Source organism: Motacilla alba, chromosome 1A (assembly GCF_015832195.1).
Source record: "Motacilla alba alba isolate MOTALB_02 chromosome 1A, Motacilla_alba_V1.0_pri, whole genome shotgun sequence".
Taxonomy (NCBI): domain Eukaryota; kingdom Metazoa; phylum Chordata; class Aves; order Passeriformes; family Motacillidae; genus Motacilla; species Motacilla alba.
This window is the reverse complement of record NC_052031.1, coordinates 630,693-657,638: the sequence shown is the minus strand read 5'-3', so window position 1 is coordinate 657,638 and position 26,946 is coordinate 630,693. Positions and strand designations below refer to the sequence as shown.

General features: G+C 61.0%; 1 protein-coding gene across 1 annotated transcript in view; it reads left to right on the top strand.

Moving 5' to 3' along the window:
• Positions 1-26,946, top strand: part of SHANK3 (SH3 and multiple ankyrin repeat domains 3) — a 123,780-nt gene that overhangs the window by 582 nt on the left and 96,252 nt on the right. The window contains exons 2-3 of the mRNA XM_038153588.1: positions 12,181-12,229; positions 24,139-24,504. Coding sequence (XP_038009516.1) covers positions 24,250-24,504 — 255 coding nt within the window. The 5' untranslated portion in view covers positions 12,181-12,229; positions 24,139-24,249. The remainder of the gene's footprint in view (positions 1-12,180; positions 12,230-24,138; positions 24,505-26,946) is intronic.

Below are 26,946 nucleotides of genomic sequence, written 5' to 3'. Positions count from 1 at the left end.
GCCCGCCCCTTCCGTGCGCACCGGGCTGGCCGTTGCCATGGCGACTCCTAAAACCGAGCCCCGCTGCCGGCGGCGGGGGCCGAGCCCGCGGGGGATCCGCCGTGCGCGCCGCTCCCCGCCCGGCCCCGCCGCCGCCGCCCCCGCCCCGCAACGCTCCCGCAACGCTGCCGGCCCCGCTCCGCCGCCGGCGGCCGCCGCGGCGATGGTGGCTCGGGCCGCGCCGCCCGCAGCCCCGCAGGTACCGGGAGGCACCGGGAGGCACCGGGAGGCGGCGGGGGATGCCGCGGGAGGCGCGGGGGCGGGCAAGGCGCGGGGGCCGCGGGCCGTGGGTGCCCCCGGGGCGTTGGGCGGGCACGGAGGGGGCTCGCAGGCCGGGGCTCGGCGTTGCGGGGGCCGCGATGTGCCCGCGGTGCGTGGGCAGCCGCGGGTTTGGGGGGGAGCAGCGAGCGGGGCGGGCTCGGGGCTGGCGGCCGTGGGCTCCTGCCGGGATTTTGGGGGGCGGATTTCGCCGGGAGGGGGTGCGGCGGCAGAGTTCGGGGTGGGGTGGCGGTGCTGGGGGGGTTTCTGGCCGAGGCCTGGCGTTGGTTTCGTGGCTGCCCCGGTCGTGGGTTTGGGCAGGATGGAGTGGGTCTCCCCTGGAAAATCCCGTTTTCTGCGTGCGGGAGCTCAAGTTGCGCGGGGAGTTCCGCCCGGCCGGGGTCGGGAGCTGCTCCCGGCGCTCGGGGAGCCCCGAGCGGGGCACTCGTGGGATTTGTGGGATTTGTGGGGCTGCGTTCCAGTCCGGGCCTCAGCTGGCGAATTTGCCCCCCGGATGCGTTGGGAAAAGTGAATTTACCGTCTCTGCTGCTCCCAGCCCGGCGCTGAGGAAGGAGATTCCAGAGCCCAGCAGGTGCAGGTCCCCTCTGCGTTTCCCCGGGATAAACTTCCCTAAAAACTTCTGTTCCTCCTGTCCTGCGGGTGACGGAGGCAGCAGATTCCCAAAATTCCTCCTCACCGCCGCTCTTACATAACTCGGGGGGCTCCTCGTGCTTCCTGCACCTGCACGGGAGCCCCGGGCGAGGCCGAAGGCACAGAAAAGGCACCGAGGAGGGGCCTTTTATTCCCGGGAAATTATCCGGGAATGCTTTGGGTGGAAGCCACTTTAAAGCTCATCCCCACCCGTGGGCGCTTTTCACTCTCCCGGGTTGCTCCAGCCTGGCCTTGGGCGCTCCCAGGAGTGGGGCACCGCTGTTATTTTGGGGTTTTTTTGGTCTTGCTGAGCAGCCTGAAACCCCCAAACATCCCAAAGCGTGGATAATTCCCGAACATTCCCAATATTGTGGGAATTCTGGCGTGAACCCCCCCGCCCGAGCCGCCGGCGCTGCTCGCTCCTGCTCTGGGGGGGACACACAAAACCCCCCCGGAAGCGCCCGGAGCCCCCCAGACCCGCTCTGCAGCACTCGCAGAGCCGAGCGGCCCCGCGCCACGGAACGTTCTGCCGAGAATTCCAGCCCCTGAAAATTCCCAGCGCTGCCTCCCCCGCGCGGCACCACGTGCGGGCGGCGAGGCACGTGTGGAGCGCGAGTGCGGGGAGGGGACACGGGACACGGCCGGGGGGGCTGCCCGGGCTCCCTCTGCCAGCCCCTGCATTCCAGGGATGCAGCCCGGGCTCCTTTTCCCATCTCCTGCATTCCAGGGATGCAGCCCGGGCTCCTTTTCCCATCTCCTGCATTCCAGGGATGCAGCCCGAGCTCCTTTTCCCACCTCCTGCATTCCAGGGATGCAGCCCGGGCTCCTTTTCCCATCTCTCACTGCTCCAGGGAACCATCCCGGGCTCCTTTTCCCATCTCCTGCATTCCAGGGAACCATCCCGGGCTCCTTTTCCCAGCTTCTGCATTCCAGGGATGCAGCCCGAGCTCCTTTTCTCATCTCTCGGTGTTCCAGGGGAGATTTTCGGACTCCCCCTCTCCTCTCCTCTATTCCAGGGAAGCAGCCTGGGCTCCTTTTCCCATCTCCTCTATTCCAGGGAAGCAGCCTGGGCTCCTTTTCCCTCTCCCAGCGTTCCGGGGAGGCTGCCTGTGCTTCCCTTTCCTCTCTCAGCATTCCAGGGGGGCTGCCTGAGCTCCCTTTCCCCCCCGCCTCTATTCCAGGGAAGCAGCTTGGGCTCCCCTTCCTCTCTCTCGGTGTTCCAGGGGAAAACCTGGGCTCCCTTTCCCTCTCCCAGTGTTCCAGGGAGGCATCCTGGGCTCTTTCCATGTTCCTGGGAGCAGCCCAGGTTCCCCTTTCCCTCTCCCACTTGTTCTAGGGAGCAGCTTGTGCTCCTCCTCTCCTCTCCCAGTGTTCCAGGGAAGCATCCTGGGCTCTTTCCATGTTCCAGGGAAGCAGCCTGGGCTCCCCTTCCAGCCTCTCGGTGTTCCAGGCTCCTCTTCCCCCCTCTCCTGTATCCCAAGGGAGCAGCCTGAACTCCCCTTTCCCTCTCATATTCCAGGGAAGCATCCCGGGCTCTCCCAGTGTTCCAGGGAGCATCCCGGGCTCTCCCAGTGTTCCAGGGAGCATCCTGGGCTCTCCCAGTGTTCCAAGGAAGCATCCCGGGCTCTCCCAGTGTTCCAGGGAGCAGCTTGGACTCCCCCTCTCCTCTCCATGTTCCAGGCAGGCAGCCCAGGCTCCTTTGTCATCTCCTGGTGTTCCAGGGAAGCATCCTGTGCTTCCCTTTCCTCCCTCGGTGTTCCAGGCTCCCCTTCCCCCCTCTCCTGTATCCCAAGGGAACAGCCTGAACTCTCCTTTCCCTCTCGTGTTCCAGGGAGCAGCCTGGGCTCTTTCCACGTTCCAGGGAAGATTCCTGGGCTCTTTCCATGTCCCAGGGAGCAGCCTGGGTTCCCTTTATCCTCTCCCAGTGTTCCAGGGAGCATCCTGGGCTCTTTCCATGTCCCAGGGAAGATTCCTGGGCTCTTTCCATGTCCCAGGGAAGCAGCCTGGGCTTCCCTCCCCTCTCCCAGCATTCCAGGGAGGCTGCCTGAGCTCTTCCTGCGTTCCCGGGATGCATCCTGGGCTCCTTTTCCCATCTCTTGGTGTTCCAGGGGAAACCCTGGGCTCCCTTTCCCATCTCTCTTCTTCCCTTCTCTCCTGCATTCCAGGGATCAGCCTGGGCTCCCCTTCCCCTCTCCCGTATTCCAGAGGGGAATTCTGTTCTCCCCTTCCCCTCTACCCTATTCCAGAGGGGAATTCTGTTCTCCCCTTCCCCTTTCCCATATTCCAGAGGGGAATTCTGTTCTCCCCCTTCCCTTTTCCCATATTCCAGAGGGGAATTCTGTTCTCCCTTTCCCCTCTCCAGCATTCCAGAGGGGAATTCTGTTCTCCCTTTCCCCTCTCCAGCATTCCAGAGGGGAATTCTGTTCTCCCCTTCCCCTTTCCCATATTCCAGAGGGGAATTCTGTTCTCCCCTTCCCCTTTCCCATATTCCAGAGGGGAATTCTGCATATTCCAGAGGGGAATTCCCTTCTCTTTGCTCTCCCCCTATTCAGTGGGGAATTCTGTTCTCCCCTTCCCCTCTCCAGCATTCCAGAGGGGAATTCTGTTCTCCCCTTCCCCTCTCCAGCATTCCAGAGGGGAATTCTGCTCTCCCCTTCCCTTTTCCCATATTCCAGAGGGGAATTCTGTTCTCCCCTTCCCCTCTCCAGCATTCCAGAGGGGAATTCTGCTCTCCCCTTCCCCTTTCCCATATTCCAGAGGGGAATTCTGCTCTCCCCTTCCCCTTTCCCATATTCCAGAGGGGAATTCTGTTCTCCCCTTCCCCTTTCCCATATTCCAGAGGGGAATTCTGTTCTCCCATTCCCTTTTCCCATATTCCAGAGGGGAATTCCCTTCTCCCTTTCCCCTCTCCCCTATTCCAGTGGGGAATTCTGTTCTCCCCTTCCCCTCTCCAGCATTCCAGAGGGGAATTCTGTTCTCCCCTTCCCCTCTCCAGCATTCCAGAGGGGAATTCTGCTCTCCCATTCCCTTTTCCCATATTCCAGAGGGGAATTCTGTTCTCCCCTTCCCCTCTCCAGCATTCCCTGCTCTCCCCTTCCCCTTTCCCATATTCCAGAGGGGAATTCTGTTCTCCTCTTCCCCTCTCCCATATTCCAGAGGGGAATTCTGTTCTCCCCTTCCCCTTTCCCATATTCCAGAGGGGAATTCTGTTCTCCCCTTCCCCTTTCCCATATTCCAGAGGGGAATTCTGTTCTCCCCTTCCCCTTTCCCATATTCCAGAGGGGAATTCTGTTCTCCCCTTCCCCTTTCCCATATTCCAGAGGGGAATTCTGTTCTCCTCTTCCCCTCTCCCATATTCCAGAGGGGAATTCTGTTCTCCCCTTCCCCTTTCCCATATTCCAGAGGGGAATTCTGTTCTCCCTTTTCCCATATTCCAGAGGGGAATTCTGTTCTCCCCGTGACCTCTGGCCGCGATGGGTTTGGGGTGGAGCTCCGGGATTCCCGTGCCGTGGGGCTGCTCCTGGATTTTCCCGGGAAGAGCCGTGGGTGGGGGGTCCCTGGAGCGCTCCGGGCCCCCTTTGCACAGGAGGAGAATTGGGAATTGGGATGAGCAGAGCCAGGGATTGGGAATGGGGTCCCGTGCTCCCCCTGCTCCGTGCCCGGGAGGGCGTGCTGGGCTGCGGGGCTCGGGGGGAACCGTGGGGCGGAATCCTCTGAATTCCTGAATTCCCTGAATCCTCTGAATTCCTAAATCCCCAAATTCCCTGAACCCCTGAATTCCCTGAATTCCCTGAACCCCTGACTTCCCCAAATCCCCAAATTCCCTGAATCCTCTGAATTCCCTGACTCCCCCGAATCCCTGAATCCCCCAAATCCTCTAAAGCTCTGAATTCCCTGAATTCCTGGAACCCCCAAATTCCCTGAATCCCTGACTCCCATAATCCCTGAATTCCCTGCATCCCCTGAAATCCCTGAATCCCCTGACTTCCCTGAATTCCCTGAATCCCTCAGTCCCCAAATCCCCTGAATTCCCTGAATCCCTGACTCCCCATAATCCCTGAATTCCTTGCATCCCCCGAATTCCCTGAATCCCCGAATCCTCTGAATCCCTCAACCCCCGAATCCCCTGAATTCCCTGAATCCCCAAAATCCCCAAATCCTTTGACTCCCCTGAATCCCTGAAATCCCCGAATCCCTGAGTCCTCGAATCCCTGTCCCCATAATCCCTGACTCCCCATAATCCCTGAATTCCCTGAATTCCCCAAATTCCCTGAATTCCCCAAATTCCCTGACTCCTCTGAATTCCTGAAATCCCTGAATCCTCTGAATCCCTCAATCACTGACTCCCTGAATCCCCTGAACCCCCGACTCCCCTCAACCCCCGAATCCCCCAAATTCCCCAAATCCCCCAAATCCCCAAATCCCCTGACTTCCCTGAATCCCTGAAATCCCCAAATCCCTCAATCCCCGACTCCCCAAATCCCCGACTCCCCTGAACCCCCGAATTCCCAAATCCCCTGACTTCCCTGAATCCCCCAAATCCCTCAATCCCCGACTCCCCTGACTCCCCCAAATCCCCAAATCCCCTGACTTCCCTGAATCCCTGAAATCCCAAATCCCTCAATCCCCGACTCCCCTGAATCCCCAAATCCCCTGACTTCCCTGAATCTCCCAATCCCCAAATCCCCCGAATCCCCTGACTCCCCCAAATCCCTCAATCCCCAAATTCCCTGAACCCCCGAATCCCCTGACTTCCCTGAATCTCCCAATCCCCAAATCCCCCGAATCCCCTGACTGCCCCGAACCCCCCGACTCCCCGGATTCCCGGCTTCCCGCAGGCGCGGGTTCCTCCCCGGAGCGGGAGCGGGAGCCGCAGCTAAAAGGAGCACAAAGAGTAAATTGCCACCAGCCCACTCCCGGAGGCAGCGCGGCTCTGTCACCGCTGTCACCGCTGTCACCGCGACAACGGGCACGGCCGGGGGCGGGCGGCGCCACCCCGGGGACGGTCCCGCAGCTCGGGCAGGGGACAGCCCCGGCGACAGCGCGGGGCAGTGGGTGGCAGCTGATGGCCGTGGTGGCAGCGGGTGACACTGGGTGCCAGGCCTGGTGGCAGTGGTTGCAGAGGGTGACAGCAAGCGACAGAGGGTGGCACTGGCCAGGCCTGCTGGCAGCGGGTGGCAGCAGGTGTCAGCAGGTGACAGTGGGTGGCAGAGGGTGGCACTGACCAGGCCTGGTGGCAGCAGGTGGCAGAAGGTGTCAGCAGGTGACAGTGGGTGGCAGAGGGTGGCAGTGGCCAGGCCTGGGGACAGTAGGGGGTAGTGGTGGCAGAGTGTGGCATCTGGTGGCAGAGGATGGCGCTGGCCAGGCTGGTGGCAGCAGGTGACAGTAGGTGGCAGTGGTGGCAGCGGGTGGCAGCAGGTCACAGAGGGTTTCAGAGGGTGGCAGCGAGCGGCACTGGCCAGGCCTGGTGGCAGTGGGTGTCAGCAGGTGACAGTGGGTGGCAGAGGATGGTACTGGCCAGGCTGGGTGGCAGCAGGTGTCAGCAGGTGACAGTGGCCAGGCCTGGGGACAGTGGGGGGGTGGTGGTGGCAGCGTGTGGCATCTAGTGGCAGAGGGTGGCACTGGCCAGGCCTGGTGGCAATGGGTGGCAGCAGGTGACAGTGGGTGGCAGTGGCCAGGCCCGGGGACAGTGGGGGGGTAGTGGTGGCAGTGTGTGGCATCTGGTGGCAGAGGATGGCACTGGCCAGGCCTGGTGGCAGCAGGTGACAGGGTGGCAGTGGTGGCAGCGGGTGTCAGCAGGTGACAGTGGGTGGCAGAGGATGGTACTGGCCAGGCTGGGTGGCAGCAGGTGACAGGGGGTGGCCGTGGTGGCAGTGGCTGACAGGGGGTGGCCGTGCCAGGCTGGGTGGCAGTGGTGGCAGTGGCTCACAGGGGGTGACAGGGGGTGGCTGTGCCAGGCTGGGTGGCAGTGGTGGCAGTGGCTGACAGGGGGGTGGCAGGGGGTGGCCGTGCCAGGCCGCCTGGCTGGCGCTGGGGACAGCAGGGACGCGCTCTGGGGACAGCAGGGACGCGCTGGGTAACCCGAGCAGGGAGCGGCCGGTTCCTCGCTCATGAAATATTGAGGGCCCCTGGCAGCTCGGTGACACCGGGGTGGCCCTGGCGCGTGACTCGGGGACAAACGGGGCCCTGCGGGGCCCGGGGGTGGCGGGGCAGCGCTGGCAGGGCTGGACCCCGGGCGGGCACCCCACAAACACCCCCTGCACCCCACAAACACCCCCTGCACCCCACAGACGCCCCCTGCACCCCACAAACACCCCCTGCACCCCACAGACGCCCCTGGCACCCCACAGATGCCCCCTGCACCCCACAGACGCCCCTGGCACCCCACAGATGCCCCCTGTACCCCACAGACGCCCCCGGCACCCCACAGATGCCCCCTGCACCCCACAAATGCCCCCTGTACCCCACAGATGCCCCCTGTACCCCACAGACGCCCCCGGCACCCCAAAGATGCCCCCTGCGCCCCCTGTACCCCACAGACGCCCCCTGTACCCCACAGTGGGGCTGGGGGTCACGGTCCCGCACAGCCCCGGCTGGGAGGGGGTGGTGCTGTGGGGGGCGCTTTCCGGGATTTCAGAATCCCAGAATCCTGAGTCCTAGAATCCCCAAATCCCAGAATCCCCAAATCCCAGAATCCAGGATTTCAGAACACCAGAATCCCCAAATCCCAGAATCCTGAGTCCTGGAACCCCAGAATCCCAGAATCCCCAAATCCCAGAATCCAGGATTTCAGAGTCCCAGAATCCCAGAAATCCAAAACCCAGAATTCCAGAATCCAGAACCTCAGAACCTGAGAATCCCCAAATCCCAGAATCCAGGATTTCACAGTCCCAGAATACCAGAACTCAGAATCCCAGAAATCCAAACCCCGGAATTCTGGAATCCAGAACCTCAGAACCTGAGAATCCCAGAACCCAGAATCCCCAAATCCCTAAATCCAGGATTCCAGAACCCCAGAATCACAGAATCCCACAATCCAAACCCCCAGAATCCCAGATCCCAGAACTCCAGAAACCCACAATCCCACAGTCCAGAACCCCATAATCCCAAAATCCCTGAACCCCATAATCCCAGAATCTCAGAATCCAAAACCCCATATTCCCACAATCCCAGAACCTCCGAATTCCAGAATTATTTATGTTGGAAAACCCCTCCAAGGTCACCGAGCCCGCCCCGTGCCCGGTCCCCACCTCGTCCCCAACCCAGAGCCCCGAGTGCCACATCCAGGAATTCCCGGAACACCTCCAGGGATGGGGACCCCCAACACTTCCCTGGGAATCCCATCCCAAATTCCAGTGGAATTTTCACGCTGGGATTAGAGTCACCAAGAGACCCCGACGGGTTTGGGTTCAGGGCCGGGCACCAAAAACCCCGGAAGCGCGGTTTGGGGTCTGGGCTGGCTCCCGCCCCATCCCTTGGGAAGGGCTGGCATTCCTGCCTCTTTTTTTTCGGGAATGATTTCAGCTTCCAGGCCTGGACCTCTCTGCTTTTTCTGGAAACCCTCCGGGGAGCGGCAAGAATGGCCGGAAGCGCCGGCGCTCGCTGCCTCCCCAGGAAACGCCTGCGGCCCTTCCCGGCCCCGCAGCCGCCTGCTCGGGATGGTCCCGGCTGGAAATCTGGGATGAGGCTGCGGGGCCCTTCCCGCGGCACTTCCCAATCCTTGGGAGGATCCCCGGGGGATCCCGTCGGGATGGGAGATCCTGGAGCTTGCCCTGGTGTCACGGTGGGACGGCAGCGGGAGGTGACGATTTTTCCGGATCCGTGGATGAGTTCGGTTTTCCCAGAAAAACTGGGGCTGGTTTTGGTTTTTTTTTTTTTTCCCCCGGGAATTTCCTGGGATAATGTGAGGGTTGGGATGAGAACAAGGATTCCAAAACCCAGGATCCTTTGGGATTTGAGGGTTGGGATGGGAACAAGAATCCCAGAACCCAGGATCCTCGGGAATGTCAGGGCTGGGATGGGAACGAGAATCCCAGGATCCTTTGTGATTGTGACAGTTGGGATGGGAACAAGAATCCCAGGATCCTTGGGAATGTCAGGTTTGGGATGGGAACAAGAATCCCAGAACCCAGGATCCTTGGGAATGTGAGGATTGGGATTGGAGCAACCATCCCAGGATCCTCAGGAATGCCAGGGTTGGGATGGGAACAAAAATCCCAGAATCCTTGGGAGTGTCAGGTTTGGGATGGGAACAAGAATCCCAGAACCCAGGATCCCTGGGAATGTGAGGGTTGGGATGGGAACAAGAATCCCAGGATCCAGGATCCCTGGGAATGTGAGGGTTGGGATGGGACCAAGAGTCCCAGGATCCAGGATCCTTGGGAATGTGAGGGTTGGGATGGGACCAAGAATCCCAGGATCCCTGGGAATGTGAGGGTTGGGATCCTGCTGGCTGCAACCCTCACGGATCTCTGGCACAATTCGTTCCCTGGGCTGAGCTGAATTTCTCGGGTCCGATGAAAACCTCCGGAATCTTTTCCCGCCCGTTCCCAGGAGGAGAATCTCCTCCTGCCAGCATTCCCATTTCTCTTCCCGGCCCCTCAGGAATCCCTGGATGTGCATTCCCGAGGCTGGGATTCCAGCCGGGGCCTCGCCTGAGCCCTGAAGAAGGGCTGGAGAGCAGGAAAATCCCTCCCGGTGCTGCCGTGACCCCCGGAGCCACCCCGGGAGCGCCTCCCGCTCCGGAACCTCTGGATCCGGCTGGGAATTCTCTCCTTGGCGCTTCCTGCCAGGCAGGGAAGCGTTTCCTCCCCTCTGGCGCCGCATCCCACGGGATTTTCCGCTCCCGCTCGGGATGTCACGGCTCTTATCTCACTCTCCTCTCCTCTCCCAAATCCCGAGGCGGCGATTCCGCCTTTTCCTCCCCCTTCCCGCGAGTTCTCCTCACCCTTTGGCCGCTCTTCCCTCCTGTCTTGGGTTTTCCTGGGATTTGTGTTTTATGGGAAGCTCGGGCTGGGAAGGCCTGGGCTGCTCCCAGCCCTTGCCTGGCTCTGGAGCAGCCAAAATCCGGGATTTTGGGATGTGCCCGGTGGGAAGGAGCCTGTGGGGGTGTTTTCCCTCATCCCAAAACCAGGATTCGCTCAGGGAGCTTGGATGTCCCGGCAGGCACAGCATTCCCTGGATATTCCCGGGAACCTTTCCGTGGGTCCTGCACAAACCCCAGCGCCGCCTCCCTGTCCCCAGAACTGTCCCCTGAGCTGGCCCAGCCGGTGACAGCGGCAGCCGCGGCCGCTCCGGCCCCTCGGGAACGCCGCCGGCGTCATTTTCCACACCGGCCGCGGCTTTTCCAGGTGCGGGAAGGAGGAGACCTTGGGAAACTTTCCCAGGATTCCGGCCCGGCACCTGCGTGGCGCTCCAGGAGTTTTTGGGGCACAAAGGGCGCCCTGGGCACGGCCTTTTCCCCCCCTTTTCCCCCCCCTTTTCCCCCCCCTTTCCCCCCCTTTCCCCCTCTTTTCCCCCCTATTTTTCCCCCCTTTTCCCCCCCTTTTCCCCCCTTTTCCCCCTTTTCCCCCCCTTCCCGGCTCGCAGCAGCTGCTGCGCTCGGAGAATTCCCAATCCATGCATTTTTAATTCCCTGAGAAGCAGCGGCCATTTCAGCGCCCGCCCCGAGCGCGGCTCTGGCGGCGGCGAGCGGCCCCAGAGGCTCCCTGGATGTTCCCATTCCCTGGATGCCCTTCCCGAATTCCCGGGCTGGAGGTGGGCGCCGGCCCCGAGGAGGAAGGAAAAGGGGTGACCCCGGTGGGGACACTCGGGGCTGGTGGCACTGAGGGGAGGCTGGGAGTGAGCCGGGACAGGATCCCACTGATCCGGGATGGGAAAAGTGGAGGATCCCACTGATCCAGAGTGGGAAAAGTGGAGGATCCCACTGGTGTGGGGTGGGAAAAGTGTGGGAAGAATCCAGTTGATCCATGGTGGGATCAGTGCTGCAGGATCCCACTGATCCAGGGTGGGAAAAGTGGAGGATCCCACTGATCCAGAGTGGGAAAAGTGGAGGATCCCACTGATCCAGAGTGGGAAAAGTGGAGGATCCCACTGATCCAGAGTGGGAAAAGTGGAGGATCCCACTGGTGTGGGGTGGGAAAAGTGTGGGAAGAATCCCGTTGATCCATGGTGGGATCAGTGCTGGAAGATCCCACTGATCCGGAGTTGGCAAAGTGAAGGATCCCACTGATCCAGAGTGGGAAAAGTGGAGGATCCCAATGATCCAGGGTGGGCGAAGTGGAGGATCCCACTGATCCGGAGTGGGCAAAGTGAAGGATCCCACTGATCCAGAGTGGGAAAAGTGGAGGATCCCACTGGTGTGGGGTGGGAAAAGTGTGGGAAGAATCCCGTTGATCCATGGTGGGATCAGTGCTGGAAGATCCCACTGATCCGGAGTTGGCAAAGTGAAGGATCCCACTGATCCAGAGTGGGAAAAGTGGAGGATCCCAATGATCCAGGGTGGGCGAAGTGGAGGATCCCACTGATCAGGCGTGGGATTGGTGCTGGAGAATCCCACTGATCTGGGGTAGGAAAAGTGCTGGAGGTTTCCCACTGATCCGGGGTGGGAAAAGTGTGGGAAGAACCGCAGGGTGGGATTGGTGCTGGAGAATCCTCCTTTACTCAGGGTGGGAAAAGTTCTGGAAGCGCTTGATCCAGAGTGGGATTGGTGCTGGAGGATCCCACTGATCCAGGGTGGGAGAGGCATCCGTGGTTCCTGCTGAGCCAGGTTCCTGCATCCATTATCCCTCTCCCTGATCCCTGGGATGTTCCCTGGGGCTCTCAGTGGGCCAGCACGGGAAAAGGATGGGATCCTGTGGCAGGAATTCTCGGGATAAGGATGGGTTTGTGTCAGGAATTCTCGGGATAAGGATGTGTTTGTGTCAGGAATTCTCGGGATAAGGACGCGTTTGTGTCAGGAATTCTCGGGATAAGGACGCGTTTGTGTCAGGAATTCTCGGGATAAGGACGCGTTTGTGTCAGGAATTCTCGGGATAAGGATGGGTTTGTGTCAGGAATTCTCACAGCTCGGAATTTTGACTTCCTTGTGACCCCAGAGGTGCCCTTCCCTGTCCCTGCTGTCCCTTTTCTGGGAATTCTCCCGTTCCCAGCCTCCTGCCACCCCTGGCGGATGCCTTCCCAGCGCTCCCGTTCCCGGGAATGCTCTGACGTGTCCCCTCTGTCCCCCCGCAGGTGGATGAGGAGGGAGCGCTGTGAGCCCGGCCCGTGACTCTCCTGCCAGGTGAGCCTTTCCCTGGGATCGCCGGGAATGCGGCCGGGAGTGGCCCTGGGGCAGGGGATCCAGCTGGGAATGGCCCTGGGCTGGAGGATCCAGCTGGGAATGTGGGCTGGGGTGGGGTATCCAGCCAGGAATGCAGCTGGGAATGGCCCTGGGGTGGGGGATCCAGCCGGGAATGCGGCTGGGAATGGCCCTGGAGCCCCTGGAGTGGAGGATCCAGCTGGGAATGGCCCTGGGGGAAGGATCCAGCTGGGAATGGCCCTGGGATGAGGGATCCAGCCGGGAATGTGGCTGGGAATAGCCCTGGAGCCCTTGGAGTGGAGGATCCAGCTGGGAATGGCCCTGGGCTGGAGGATCCAGCTGGGAATGGCCCTGGGCTGGAGGATCCAGCTGGGAATGCAGCCAGGAATGGCTCTGGGGCAGGGGATCCAGCCGGGAATGTGTCTGGGAATGGCCCTGCAGCCCCTGGGGTGGAGGAACGAGCCGGGAAGCTCCGCTGGGGATCAGGGGTGGGAGATGGGGGCAGGAATGGGAATGGGAAGAGCTGGGAAAGGCGGGCAGGGCTCAGGGCAGCCCCGTTCCAGGCATGGGAATGGGAAAAGGCTGGGGGAAAATGGGAAAGGCTGGAAAAATTGGGATAGACTGGGAAAAACTGGCGGGGCTCAGAGCGGTCCCGGCTCAGGTGTGGGGAGCTGAGGGCAGGAATGGGAATGGGAAAGAGCTGGAAAAGGTTGGGAAAGCTGGGAAAAGCTGGAAAAAACTGGGAAAAATGGGAAAGGCTGGAAAAGATTGGGAAAAAAAATGGGAAAGGCTGGAAAAGACTGGGAAAAAAATGGGAAAGGCCGGAAAAGACTGGGAAAAAAATGGGAACGGCTGGAAAAGGCTGGCAGAGCTCAGAGCGATCCTGGCTCAGGTGTGGAGAGTTGAGGGCAGGAATGGGAATGGGAAAAGCAGGAAAAACTGGGAAAGGCTGGAAAGGCTCCGAGCGGTGCCGGCTGTGAGCGAGGCAGGAGCGGCTGTGGCTCCAGGGGGTGACACCAGCAGGAAAATCCCATGGGATTGTGGCTGGGCAGGTCCCCCCCGGAAAATCCCACGGGAATGTGGCTGGGCTGCCCCTGGCACTGGTGACACTGGGATGGGGACAGGGAGGGGACAGATGTCCCATGGAGGTGACAAAGGAAAAGTGTCCTGATCCTCCTGATCCAATCCTCCCTCCAGGGGGGTTTTCCTTAGGGATTTTCCCAGTCTCTGCTCTGACCTCTTCCTGTGGCCCTCAGAGCTCCTCTGTCGCTGGAAAAGATCCTGATCCTGATCCCCATCCTAATCCAGATCCAAATCCCAATCCCAGTCCTGATCCTGACCCCAATCTCAACCTCAATCCTGATCCTGATCCCAATCCTGATCCTGACCCCAATCTCAACCTCAATCCTGATCCTGATCCAGATCCAAATCCCGATCCTGATCCCAATCTCAACCTCAATCCTGATCCTGATCCTGATCCCGATCTCAATCCCAATCCTGACCCCAATCTCAACCTCAGTCCTGATCTCAATCCTGATCCCAATCCTGGTCCCAATCCCGATCCTGATCCCAATCTCGACCTCAATCCTGATCCTGATCTCAATCCCGATCTCAATCCCAATCCTGACCCCAATGTCAACCTCAATCCTGATCCTGATCCAGATCCAAATCCAAATCCCTATCCTGATCCCAGTCTCAACCTCAATCCTGATCTCAATCCTGATCCCAATCCCAATCCCAAACCAGCCCCAGAATCTCCCGCCGTTCCCACCTGGAGCCATTCCCAGTGCTGGGAATCGCTGGGATTTGGGATTCCAGCTCCTGTCCCCGGGCTGATCCCATCCCATCCCATCCCATCCCATCCCATCCCATCCCATCCCATCCCATCCCATCCCATCCCATCCCATCCCATCCCATCCCATCCCATCCCATCCCATCCCATCCCAGGGATGAGCCGGGAATTCCCACAGGAGCACCCCGGGAGTTCCCGGCCCCTTCCCTGCCCATGCCAGGCTTTGGGATGAAATCCTGGGAACCGGGGATCAAACCAAGGAGCGGGAATTCCAGCAGAGCCCGGGGGGCTTCTCCCGGCTCCAGCCTCATCCCAGAACCTCTGGAATGTTCCTCCAGTGCTTTATTCCCGGCCATTCCCAGCCATTCCAAGCCATTCCAAGCCGTTCCCGACCATTCCCGACGCCGTTTTCCCGCTCCGGGCGCTGCAGGCCCTTCCCTGCCGGCCGTGGGAGGGAATGTGGGAACGTGGGAATGCGGGAATGTGGGAGCTTTCCCGAGCTGCTCCCCCTCTGGAATGCGCGTCTGGAGTCCCCGCTGGTGCCAGACCCGCGGGACGCTGAGGCGGGGCGACAGCGCCATTCCCCGATTCCCAAGATTTCTCTGCAATTCCTCAGATTTCTCCCCGATTCCCGGGATTTCTCCTTGATTCCCAAGATTTCTCCCCGCTCCCCAGGATTTCTCCCCGATTCCCGGGATTTCTCTGAGATCCCTGGGGTTTCTCCCCAACTCCTGCGATTTATCCCTGATTCCTGAGGTTTTGCCCCAGTTCCTGGGATTTCTCTGGGATTCCCGGAATTTATCCCAGAATTTCTCCCTGATTCCTGGGATTTCTCTGTCATTCTTGGAGTTTCTCTGTAACTCCTGGATTTCCCCCTCATTCCAGGGATTCCTCCCCGATTCCCGTGATTTCACCTCACTGCCTGGGATTTTGCCCCAATTCCTAGAATTTCTCCCTGATTCATGGAATTTCTCCATGATTCCCAGAATTTCTCCATGATTCCCAGAATTTCTCCCTGACCCCTGGGATTCCTCCCCGATTCCCAGAATTCCTCCCCGATTCCCATAATTTCTATTCCCAGAATTTCTCCCCAATTTCTGTAATTTCCCTGCAATTCCCAGAATTCCTCCCTGATGCCTGGAATTCCTCCCCAATTTCCAGAATTTCTCTCTGATTCCCAGAATTTCTCCCCAGTTCCTGAAATTTCTCCAAATTCCCAGGATTTCTCCCTGAATCCTGTAATTCCTTCCTGATTCCCAGACTTCCTCCCCAGTTCCTATAGTAATTCCTCCCCAATTCCCGTCATTTCTCTCTGATTCCCAGGATTTCTCTCTGATTCCCGGAATTTCTCCCCGATTCCTGGAATTTCTCCTCAATTTCCAGCATTTCCTCCCTGATTCATGGGATTCCTCCCCGATTCCCAGAATTTCTCTCCAATTCCCAGCATTTCTCCATGAATCCTGTAATTCCTCCCCAATTCCCATAATTTCTCTCTGATTCCCAGACTTTCTCCCCAATTCCCAAAATTCCTCCCCGATTCCCAGAATTTCTCCCCGATTCCCAAAATTTCTCCAAATTCCCAGCGTTTCTCCCTGAATCCCGCAATTCCCCCCCGATTCCCGCCACTCCTCCGTGATTCCCTCATCGTCTCCCGCTCCCAGCGTTTCCCCGCCGTTCCCGGAGCCTGCCCCCGGTTCCCGGAGGGAATCTCCCGCGATTCCCGGGCTCCCGGCGCTGCGGGCTCGGGATTAGGGCCGCGGCCGCGCCGAGCAGATGGAGCGGGGCTGATCCCATTAGCGGCCCGCTGCCGCCGGGGGGGCCGCGCCGCTCCCGGGATGTTTTTCCCGGCTGGATCCGGCTCCGGGCGGCTCCGAGCCCCGGGGCGGCGCGGGATTCCCGGGGACAGGTGAGACCCAGCTCCCGCGGGAGAATTCCCGGAGATTCCCGCTGGTGTCGGGGTCAGCGCGGGGGTGGCGGCGGGGACGGGACGCGGCAGTGCCGCCACCGAGCTGTCGCGGGCGGCGCTCGGAGGGGTTTCCCGGGATGGGAGCGGGAATTGCGGGCGCTTCCAGGCGGGAGTTGTTTGTCCCCGCGCTGTCCCCGTGTCCCTGGTGGCGCTGGGGGCTCCGGGCCGGCTCCTGTCCCGCTCCACGGGAATGCCGCTGCTCCGCGCGGGAGCTGCGGGACACCAGGGGCTGTCCCCACCCGGGGCATCCGGGATCTCCGGGATCTCTGGGATCCTGGAATGCTCCAGCCCTGGCAGGGATTTCCCGTGTCCCGTGCAAGCACAGCTCTGTCCCCTCTGTCCCCTCTGTTGCTGTCCTGTCTGTCCCCATTCCTGCCCCTCTGTCCCTGTCCCAGTTCCTGTCCCCATTCCTGTCCTTCTATCCCTGTCCCCCTGTCCCCTCTGTCCCTGTCCCCTCTGTCCCTGTCCCCCCTGTCCCCATTCCTGTCCCCCTGTCCCTCTGTCCCCCTGTCCTTCTGTCCCTGTCCCCCCGTCCCTGTCCCCCTGTCCCCATTCCTGTCCCCCTGTCCCTCTGTCCCCCTGTCCTTCTGTCCCTGTCCCCCCTTACCCCCCTGTCCCCCCTGTCCCCCCTGTCCCCATTCCTGTCCTCCTGTCCCCCTGTCCCCCCTGTCCCCCCTGTCCCCATCCCCATTCCTGTCCCCCTGTCCCTCTGTGTCTGTCCCCCCTGTCACTGTCCTCTCTGTCCCCTCTGTTGCTGTCCCATCTGTCCCCATTCCTGTCCCCCTGTCCCTCTGCCCCGTCCTCATTCCTGTCCCTCTGTCTGTCTGTCCCCTCTGTCCCTCTGTCCCCTCTGTCCCCGTCCCCATTTCTGTCCCCATTCCTGTCCCCCCTGTCCCCCTGTTCCTCTGTCCCTGTCCCCCCTGTCCCCATTCCTGTCCCCCCTGTCCCCCCGTCCCTGTCCCCTCTGTCCCCTCTGTCCCCTCTGTCCCTGTCCCCATTCCTGTCCCCATTCCTGTCCCCCTGTCCCTGTCCCCTCTGTCCCTGTCCCTCTGTCCCTTCTGTCCCCTCTGTCCCTGTCCCCCTGTCCCCATTCCTGTCCCCATTCCTGTCCCCCTGTCCCTGTCCCCCTGTCCCTGTCCGTCTGTCCCCGCAGGTGCGCAGGTCCCGCAGTGCCGCGCGTGGCGCTGCGGTTTCCATGGTGACGGTGCCGGGAACGTTCCCATGGATACGGAGCGGGATGGGGGAGCCCCGAAAGCGGGGGGACATTCCCGAAACAGGGGGGACATTCCCGATCCAGGAGGACACTCCCGAAACTGGGGGACATTCCTGAAACAGGGGGACATTCCCAATCCAGGGGGGACATTCCCAAAACCAGGGGACACTCCCGAAACTGGGGGACATTCCCAATCCAGGGGGGACATTCCCGAAACAGGGGGACACTCCCGAAACCGGGGAACATTCCCGAAACCGGGGGGACATTCCCGAAACTGGGGGGGACATTCCCGATCCAGGGGGACATTCCTGAAACTGGGGGACACTCCCAAAACCAGGGGACATTCCCGAAACAGGGGAGACATTCCCAATCCAGGGGGACATTGCTGAAACCGGGGGGATATTCCCAAAATGGGGGGACATTCCCAAAATGGGGGGACATTCCCGATCCAGAGGGACATTCCTGATCCGTTCTGGATCCAGAGGGGCTGTTCCCGGGATGGGGGAGGCCCCAAAACTGGGGCCTGTCCCCAAATCCCTCTCTTGTCCCCAAATGCCTCTCCTGTCCCCAAACCCCTCTCCATGGGCTGGGACCACCGGGAATTTTGGGATTTTGTGGCACCAAACTTTGGGATCATCCTGGAAGGGCCGGGCAGGGAGGGAGCAGCTCCAGCAGGAAAATTGGGAATGCTCGTCCTGGAAATCAGGAGCTCTGGGAAAATTGGGAATGCTCATCCTGGAAATTAGGAGTTCTGGGAAAATTTGGAATGCTCATCCTGGAAATTAGGAGTTCTGGGAAAATTGGGAATGTCCATCCTGGAAATTAGGAGTTCTGGGAAAATTGGGAATGTTCATCCTGGAAATCAGGAGCTGTGGGAAAATTGGGAATGTCCATCCTGGAACACAGGAGCTCCAGGCTGACCCACTTTAGGCTTCCAGCCTAAAGAAGGAGCTGCAGGAAACAGGGAGAGGGAAAAATCCCAAAGGATGGAGGGACAGGAGCCAGGGAATGGCTGCCAGTGCCAGAGGGCAGCCATGGATGGGATCTTGGCCATGAGGAATTCCTGGCTGGGCTGGAATTGCCAGAGCAGCTGGGGCTGCCCCTGCATCCCTGGCAGTGCCCCAGGCCAGGCTGGAGCAGCCTGGGATGGTGGGGTTGGAATGGGATGGGCTTTGAGGTCCCTTCCCACCCAAACCATTCCGGGATTCTGGGATCAAGGAGGCTCAGAATCCATCCCGAGGGATTTTTATGGAAGTTGGGGATGGAGAAGGGAAGGGAGACCCTTCCTGTAGTCCCGAGGTTCCCAGTGAAGCCCCCAGATCCCAAAATTCCTTCCTGGAGCAGAGTCGGGGTGGGGATGGATCCAACCCCAGGCTGGGAGAGCTGGGAATGGAGGGAATTCCCTGGGAAAAGGGAGTTTGGGGTGGGATTTTGGGAAGGAATTGCCGGAGCAGCTGGGGCTGCCCCTGCATCCCTGGGATGGGGTCGGAGCAGCCCGGGGCAGTGGCAGGTGTCCCCAGGTGGTGGCACTGGGTGATTGTCAATGCCCGTCCCAAACCGTTCCGTCGTTCCCTGGTCCTATTCCAGAAACCTGGAGAATCCCAAAAACCTCCGCCCGGGATCCCTGGGATCGCCCCCAGCCCGGCCCTGCTCAGGGGTGGCCCTGTCCCTGTGCCGGACGTTTGGGGACGCTGATGTCCCCGGGATGTCCTCCCTTGTCCCGCCGGTGTCCCCGTGTCCCCAAGGGGGTGGCGCTCGCCCTTTAGCGCCCGGCCCCTCCGCGGTGTCCCAGTGCCCCTGGGAAAACGGGAGAGGAAAAATCCATGGAATTACCCGGCAGGCGCTGGGGACACTGCGGGGACACTGCGGGGACGCTGCGGCCACCCGCGGGCGATCGATGCTCCCCGCGCTGTCCCCGTGTCCTGGCACGGGCGGGGACTCCAGGGGGACAATCCTGATCCTGTCCCCTGTCCCCTGTCCCTGTCCCCGCCCGGTTTGTCCCCGACCCCCCCGCGGTGACAGAGGACACGGCGGGGCTGGCCCGGGCCGCTCCGTGTCCCTGTCACGTGGCTTGGGGACAGCAGCGGTGACCTCCCCGTGCCCAGATAAGCGCGGGGACAGGCTGGCAGGGCTGGCACGGGGCTGGCACCGCGCCGGGGACCGGCCCCGGTGGCACTGCCGGCCCCGCGGGGGTGGCGCGGCGGGGACAGAGCGGGACAGTCCCCGTGTCCCCGCGTCCCCGCGTCCCCGTGTCCCCATTCCCGAGGGTTCCAGGGTCACTCAGGAGCGGCCCCGCGGGTGACAAACGGCGCCGATTGTCCCCGCGCCGGGCCCGAGCGACATTCCCGAGCCTTCCGGGAGGGACTGGATCCCTGATCCTCCCCGGGCAGGGACTGGATCCCTGATCCTCCCCGAGAGGGACTGGATCCCTGATCCTCCCCGAGAGGGATTGGATCCCTGATCCTTCCAGAGAGGGACTGGATCCCTGATCCTCCCCGAGAGGGACTGGATCCCTGATCCTTCCAGAGAGGGACTGGATCCCTGATCCTCCCCGAGAGGGACTGGATCCCTGATCCTCCCCAGAGAGGGACTGGATCCCTGATCCTCCCCGAGAGGGACTGGATCCCTGATCCTCCCAGAGAGGGACTGGATCCCTGATCCTCCCAGAGAGGGACTGGATCCCTGATCCTTCCAGGGAGGGACTGGATCCCTGATCCTCCCCGAGAGGGACTGGATCCCTGATCCTCCCCGAGAGGGACTGGATCCCTGATCCTCCCCGAGAGGGACTGGATCCCTGATCCTTCCAGGGCAGGGACTGGATCCCTGATCCTTCCAGAGAGGGACTGGATCCCTGATCCTTCCAGGACAGGGACTGGATCCCCGATCCTTCCAGAGAGGGACTGGATCCCTGATCCTTCCAGGACAGGGACTGGATCCCTGATCCTTCCAGAGTGGGACTGGATCCCTGATCCTCCCCGAGAGGGACTGGATCCCTGATCCTTCCCAGAGAGGGACTGGATCCCTGATCCTTCCCAGAGAGGGACTGGATCCCTGATCCTTCCAGGGCAGGGACTGGATCCCTGATCCTTCCAGGGCAGGGACTGGATCCCTGATCCTTCCAGGGCAGGGACTGGATCCCTGATCCTTCCCAGAGAGGGACTGGATCCCTGATCCTCCCCAGGGCAGGGACTGGATCCCTGATCCTCCCCAGAGAGGGACTGGATCCCTGACCCTTCCAGAGAGGGACTGGATCCCTGATCCTTCCAGAGAGGGACTGGATCCCTGATCCTTCCAGGACAGAGACTGGATCCCTGATCCTTCCAGAGTGGGACTGGATCCCTGATCCTCCCCGAGAGGGACTGGATCCCTGATCCTCCCCGAGAGGGACTGGATCCCTGATCCTTCCAGGGCAGGGACTGGATCCCTGATCCTTCCAGAGAGGGACTGGATCCCTGATCCTTCCAGAGAGGGACTGGATCCCTGATCCTTCCAGGACAGGGACTGGATCCCCGATCCTTCCAGAGAGCGACTGAATCCCTGATCCTCCCAGAGAACGACTGGATCCCTGATCCTTCCCCAGAGCAACTGGATCCCTGATCCTTTCACGGAGGGACTGGATCCCTGATCCTTCCAGAGTGGGACTGGATCCCTGATCCTCCCCGAGAGGGACTGGATCCCTGATCCTCCCAGAGAGGGACTGGATCCCTGATCCTCCCCAGAGTGGGACTGGATCCCTGATCCTTCCAGGATCCCTGATCTTTCCAGGATCTCTGATCCAGGTGAGGCTTGAGCTCCCTGGGTCTTCCAGGCTCCCAGATCTTTCCAGGAAAGGGATTGTCTCCAGATCCTTCCAGGGAGGGTTTGGGCTCCCAGGTCTCTGCAGGAGAGGGATTGGATCCCTGATCCTTCCAGGTGAAGGTCAGGATTCCTGATCCTTCCAGGATCCCTGATCCAGGCAAGGCTTTGGCAGCTGGAGACAAAGGGTTGGATCCCGATCTGGGAGGGCAGGAATTGTCTGGGATCCCTGGAAGGGCAGGAATTGTTCGGGATCCCTGGAAAGAAGGGCAGGAATTGTTTGGGATTGCTGGAAGTGTGGGAATTGTTTGGGTTCCCTGGAAAGAAGGGCAGGAATTGTTTGGGATCCCTGGAAAGAAGGGCAGGAATTGTTTGGGATCCCTGGAAAGAAGGGCAGGAATTGTTTGGGATCCCTGGAAAGAAGGGCAGGAATTGTTTGGGATCCCTGGAAAGAAGGGCAGGAATTGTTCGGGATCCCTGGAAAGAAGAGCAGGAATGGTTTGGGATCCAGGACCTCTCTCCCATGTGGCTGGGCAGGGACAATTCCAGGAGTGGAAAATCCCGGTTGGGATTTTCCCAGCTCCTCCTGGGCCCGATCCCAGTGATCCCAGTGATCCCAGCAGGATGCGAGGTCCCCCTTGGCCCTGTCATTCCCGGCTGTTTTTCCCAGAAAAGCTCGGGAACAGCCTCACCTGGGCACACACTGAGCCAGCTGCTTCCCAAAAACCCTTTTCCCAAAGGATCCCGGATTTTCTGGATCGGAATGTGGGAGCGGGGAGGAGGCAGCAGCTTCCCAGCCCTCCCTGGGCTTGGGAAAACTGGGAAAGTTGGGAAAGGGAGGGAATTTAACCTGGATTCCAACAGGGAAAAGTGCCAGGCCCAGGGAAAAAATCCAATCCCAGGGAGAAATTCCAATTCCAGGGGAGAATTCCATTCCCTGGGAAAAGTTTCAATCCCAGGAAAACTCCAGTTTCTGGGGGAAAACTCCAATTCCCAGGGAAAAGCTCCAATCCCAATCCAATCCAATTCCAATCCTAGGGAAAAATTCCAATCCCATTGAAAAGCTCCAATCCAATCTGAAAATTAAAAAAAAAAAAAAAAAAAAATTCCCAAAAATTCCCAAAAATCCTTTCCAGGTCTTCCCATCCCGCTGCCCTTTCCCAGGGTTCCCCCAGCTGGATTCCCTCTGGAATTTCTGCTCCCTCTGGAATTGCTGCTCCCAGCGCTGGGATTCAGGCAAGGCTCCGGATTTATAATCCCAAGATGATGGGAAGAGGGGCAGGAAATCTGGGAATGTTTGGAAATCCAGGGAATGTTCAGGAATCCAAGGAATTCTCAGAAATCCAAGAAAGACGCCACTGCCAGGGAAAAAAAAAAAAATCTTGGAATATTTTTCTAGCTCCCTTGGAAGCTTTTCCAACTTTTTTTTCCCCCTGCTGTCGGAATGAGACTCTTTGGGCTGTAATTCCTAAAATTCCACGGATTCATTGGGAAAAAAAAAAAGTGGAATTTTCTTTTTTTGATTTTGTGAGCAGAGAAGTGGATTTAAGGAGGGAAAACGACTCCACAAAACGGAATTTGGGGAATTATTCCGCCGTGGAATTCTTTCCAACCTTTCCCAGCCGGGGCCTTGAAATTATTGGGAATTAATGAAGGGCGGAAAAAAAAAAAAAAAAAAGGGAAAAATCCCAGGGATCGCCATCTGGAGCGCTCCATTTGGGGGATAACGAGGCAGAGAGAGGGGAAAAAATGGGAATAAATCAAATCCAGGATTTGGGAAAGGGGGAGGAGAATTTGGGATGGGATTGGGGCATGGATCCAAAGGGATCCAAAGGGTTTTCCTGTAAATCCCAGGCCACAGGGCAGGAGGATCCTGTGGTTTTCCCTGTTTATCCCGATTTTTCTCCTTCCCGTGTGTGTTTTCCTGGTGGGAATTTTGGGATTCTCCCGCTCTTTTTCCTCATCCCTCGGGGTGGGATCCCAAAGTTCCTTTGCGGGGTCCCTTTAGGGGATGGAGCCTGCTTGGGGAACTCCATGGAATTCCTGGAGACACTCCATGCAGGAGCAGGGTTGGGGTTCCAAAATCCCTTTGTGGGGTCCCCTTAGGGGATGGGTCCTACAGGGAGAATTCCATGGAATTCCTGAGGAGATTCCGTGTGAGAAGTGGGGCTGATCCCAGAAAACTCCTGGGAACGGGCCCAGCTTGGGGAATTCCATGGAATTCCTGAGGAGATTCCACATGAAAAGTGGGGCTGATCCCGGATTTCTCCCGGGAACGGGTCCTGCTGTGGGAATTTTTGGGATCCAGTGGGTGCCTTCCCAGATTTCTCCTGGCAAATTTCTCCTTCCTGGGGGTATTTCCAGAGGGTCCCTGTGGGAACGTCCATGGCCATCCCGGGGATCCTTTCCCGAGGAATGATCCCTGCTGGGAATGGGGGTTCCTGGGTCTCTTCCCAGATTTCTCCACCCTTGGGAATGCCCTTCCTGGGGGTAGTTCCAGAGGGTCCCTGTGGGAATGTCCGTGTCCACCCTGGGGATCCTTTCCCAGGGGACGATCCCTGCTGGGAATGGGGGTTCCAGGGTCCCTTCCCAGATTTTTCTGTCCTTGGGAATGGCTCTTCCTGGGGGTATTTCTGGGCGGTCCTTGTGGGAATGTCCGTGTCCATCCTGGGGGTCCCTTCCCAGATTTCTCCTTAGGAGTGGCCTTTCCTGGGGGAAATTCCAGAGGGTCCTGGTAGAGGTGTCCCTGTCCACCCTGGGGATCCATTCCCGAGGGATGATCCCTGCTGGGAATGGGGGTTCCCGGGTCCCTTCCCAGATTTCTCCACCCTTGGGAATGCCCTTCCTGGGGGGATATTCCCGGGGGTCCCTCTGGGGAGGTTGGGAATTCACTCCTGGACCTTTCCCGAGGATCGGCCCTTCCTGGGGATGTTTCCCGAGGGTCCCTCTGGGGGTGTCCCTGTCCATCCCGGGGGTCCCTTCCCAGATTCCCCCCTCCCTCGGGAACGCCGCTTCCCGCGGCCTCTCCCGGCTGGCTCTGCCACTCCAGGCTCCCTCTCGGGGCTCCGGGATGCCTCTCCCGGGGCTGTCCCGCCGTGCCGCTGACCCCTGCCTTCCCCCCGCAGGGCCCCGGGCGGGCGCTGAGCGCGGCCCCGGCGCGGTGCGGAGCCGGTGCCGGTGCCGGTGCCGGTGCGGGAGCGGAGCGGGCGCGGGCCGCCCGCCGCGGCGCACGGAGCATGCCTCTGAGCCCCGCGGGCAGCAAGCATGAGAGCCCCGAGTCGCCGCCGCCGGAGCCGCCGCCGGAGCGCCAGCCCCGCGCCGCCGTCAGCAGCGGGGAGCCGAGCCCCGGCCTGCGGGAGGAGCCGCGCCTGGAGCCGGCCCGGGGCCCCGGCGGGCCCCGCTCGCCCAAGCTGGCGGCCCCGGCGCGCATGGAGGAGCCCGCGCCCGGCGCCATCGTGGTGCGCATCGGCATCCCCGACCTGCAGCAGACGGTGAGTGCCGAGGGAGGCACCGGGCAGACGGGGAGGGAGGGAGCCCCGAGGGGCCGCTGCCGAGCCGGGATGCGCACCGGGACCGCGCCGAGGCGGGATGCGCAGCGCCAGCCGCACCGGGAGCGCCACCGCGAGCCACCCGAGCCGGGATGCGCAGCCCAGAGCGGCCCCGATCCGCAGCCAGAGCAGCCCTCACTCACACCGGGCCCGATCCGCGCCCGGATCCGCACCAGGACCGGCGCCAAATCTCGCTCAGACCGGCCCCGTTCCGCACCCAGACCGGTCCCGACCCTCGCTCAGAGCGGCCCCGATCCGTCCCTGGATCCGCACCAGGACCGGCCCCAAATCTCGCTCAGACCGGCCCCGTTCCGCACCCAGACCGGTCCCGACTCTCGCTCAGACCGGCCCCGATCCGTCCCCGGATCCGCACCAGGACCGGCCCCAAATCTCGCTCAGACCGGCCCCGATCCGCACCAGGACCGGCCCCAAATCTCCCTCAGACCGGCCCCGATCCGTCCCGGGATCCGCACCCAGACCGGTCCCGACCCTCGCTCGGACCGGCCCCGATCCGCGCCCCGATCCGCAGCCGGTTCGGCGCCGCATCCCGCCCGCTGCCGGCCCCGCTGCCGCCCCGCAGCACCGGCAAACTTCTCCCGGCCGCGGGAGGACGGGTCGCATTGCCCGGGTCGCCCGTTCCCCGTGTCCCCATCCCGGTGTCCCCACCCCGGTGTCCCCCCGCTCCCGCAGTGCCCGGGGGCAGCGCTGCCATCCCGGGAGCTGCGGTGCGGCCGCGGCGCCGCTCCCCGCCCCAGGGATCCGCACCCACCGGGACCGGGCTGGGAACGGGGCTGGGAACGGGACTGGGATTGGGACTGGCTCCAGGACTGGGATTGGGACCGAGAACGGGACTGGGACCGGGACCAGGCTGGGAATGGGCAGCAGGGGTGGTTCCAGCACTGGTCTGGAACCGGGATCAGCTCTGGGACTGGGATTGAGACTGGGACTGGGATTGGGATCGGCTCCAGGACTGGGATTGAGACTGGGACTGGGATTGGGATCGGCTCCAAGACCGGGACTGGGACTGGGATTTGGATCAGCTCCAGGACTGGCACTGGGACTGGGACTGGGACTGGGATTGGGATCAGCTCCAGGACCGGGACTGGGACCGGGACTGGGATTGGGATCGGCTCCAGGACTGGGAGTGGGACTGGGATTGGGATTGGGATCAGCTCCAGGACTGGGACTGGGACTGGGACTGGGATTGGGATCAGCTCCAGGACCGGGACTGGGACCGGGACTGGGATTGGGATCGGCTCCAGGACTGGGAGTGGGGCCAGGCTGTGGGGCCATGGCACTGGTGTGTGACGGTCACTCATGTCCAGGGTGCTGTGTGCCCCGCTGGGCTGGACAGCGGTGGTGTGGGGGACACTGGAATGGTGTGATGGACACTGGAATGGTGTGGGATGATGGACACTGGAATGGTGTGATGGACACTGGAATGGCGTGGGGGACATGGCAATGGGAGTGATGGACACTGGAATGGTGTGGGATGATGGACACTGGAATGGTGTGGGGCTGATGGACACTGGAATGGTGTGATGGACACTGGAATGACGTGGGGGACACTGGAATGGTGTGATGGACACTGGAATGGGAGTGATGGACACTGGAATGGTGTGGGGGTGATGGACACTGGAATGGTGTGGGGGTGATGGACACTGGAATGGCATAGGGGACACTGGAATGGTGTGATGGACACTGGAATGGGGGGGACATGTGCCAGTGCCATTGGTGGGATGTGCTGGAGTGACCCCTGGGAGTCCAGGAGTGCCCCCCAGGAGCCCCGGAGTGAAGTCCAGGAGTGTCCCCCAGAAATCCAGGTGTGACCCCAGGAGCCAGGAGTGACCCCCGAGTGACCCCAGAGTGACCTCTAGAAGTCCAGGAGTAATCCCAGGAGTGACCCAGGAATGACCCCTGAAGTGACCCCAGGGTGACCCAGGAATGACCCCTGAAGTGACGCCGGGGTGACCCAGGAGGGCACAGCCCTGGTGAGGGCTCAGGGATCCAGGAGCCCGGAATTCCCTGGAACTGGGGGATTTGTAGGGAATGAGAAGCAGGACAAGCTGGAGGGCTGCGGTGATGGGGTAATTAGCAGCCCTCATTAGGGGAGGTGACAAGGGTGAGGTGACAAGGGTGAGGTGACAGGCTGAGGTGACAGGCTGAGGTGAGCAGAGGGCACCGAGGGCGGTCAGAGCCTCTTGGACAGGAAAAATTCTCATCTGGGGCCTGGCGTGGGGTCCCCACGGGGACAGCAGGGTGGTGGCACTGGGGACACAGGGCTGGCAGAGACCCGTGGCACTGGGGACGCTGAGCCTGTAGCTGGTGGCACTGGGGACACCGAGTCTGTAGCTGGTGGCACTGGGGACATCAAGCTTGTGGTCA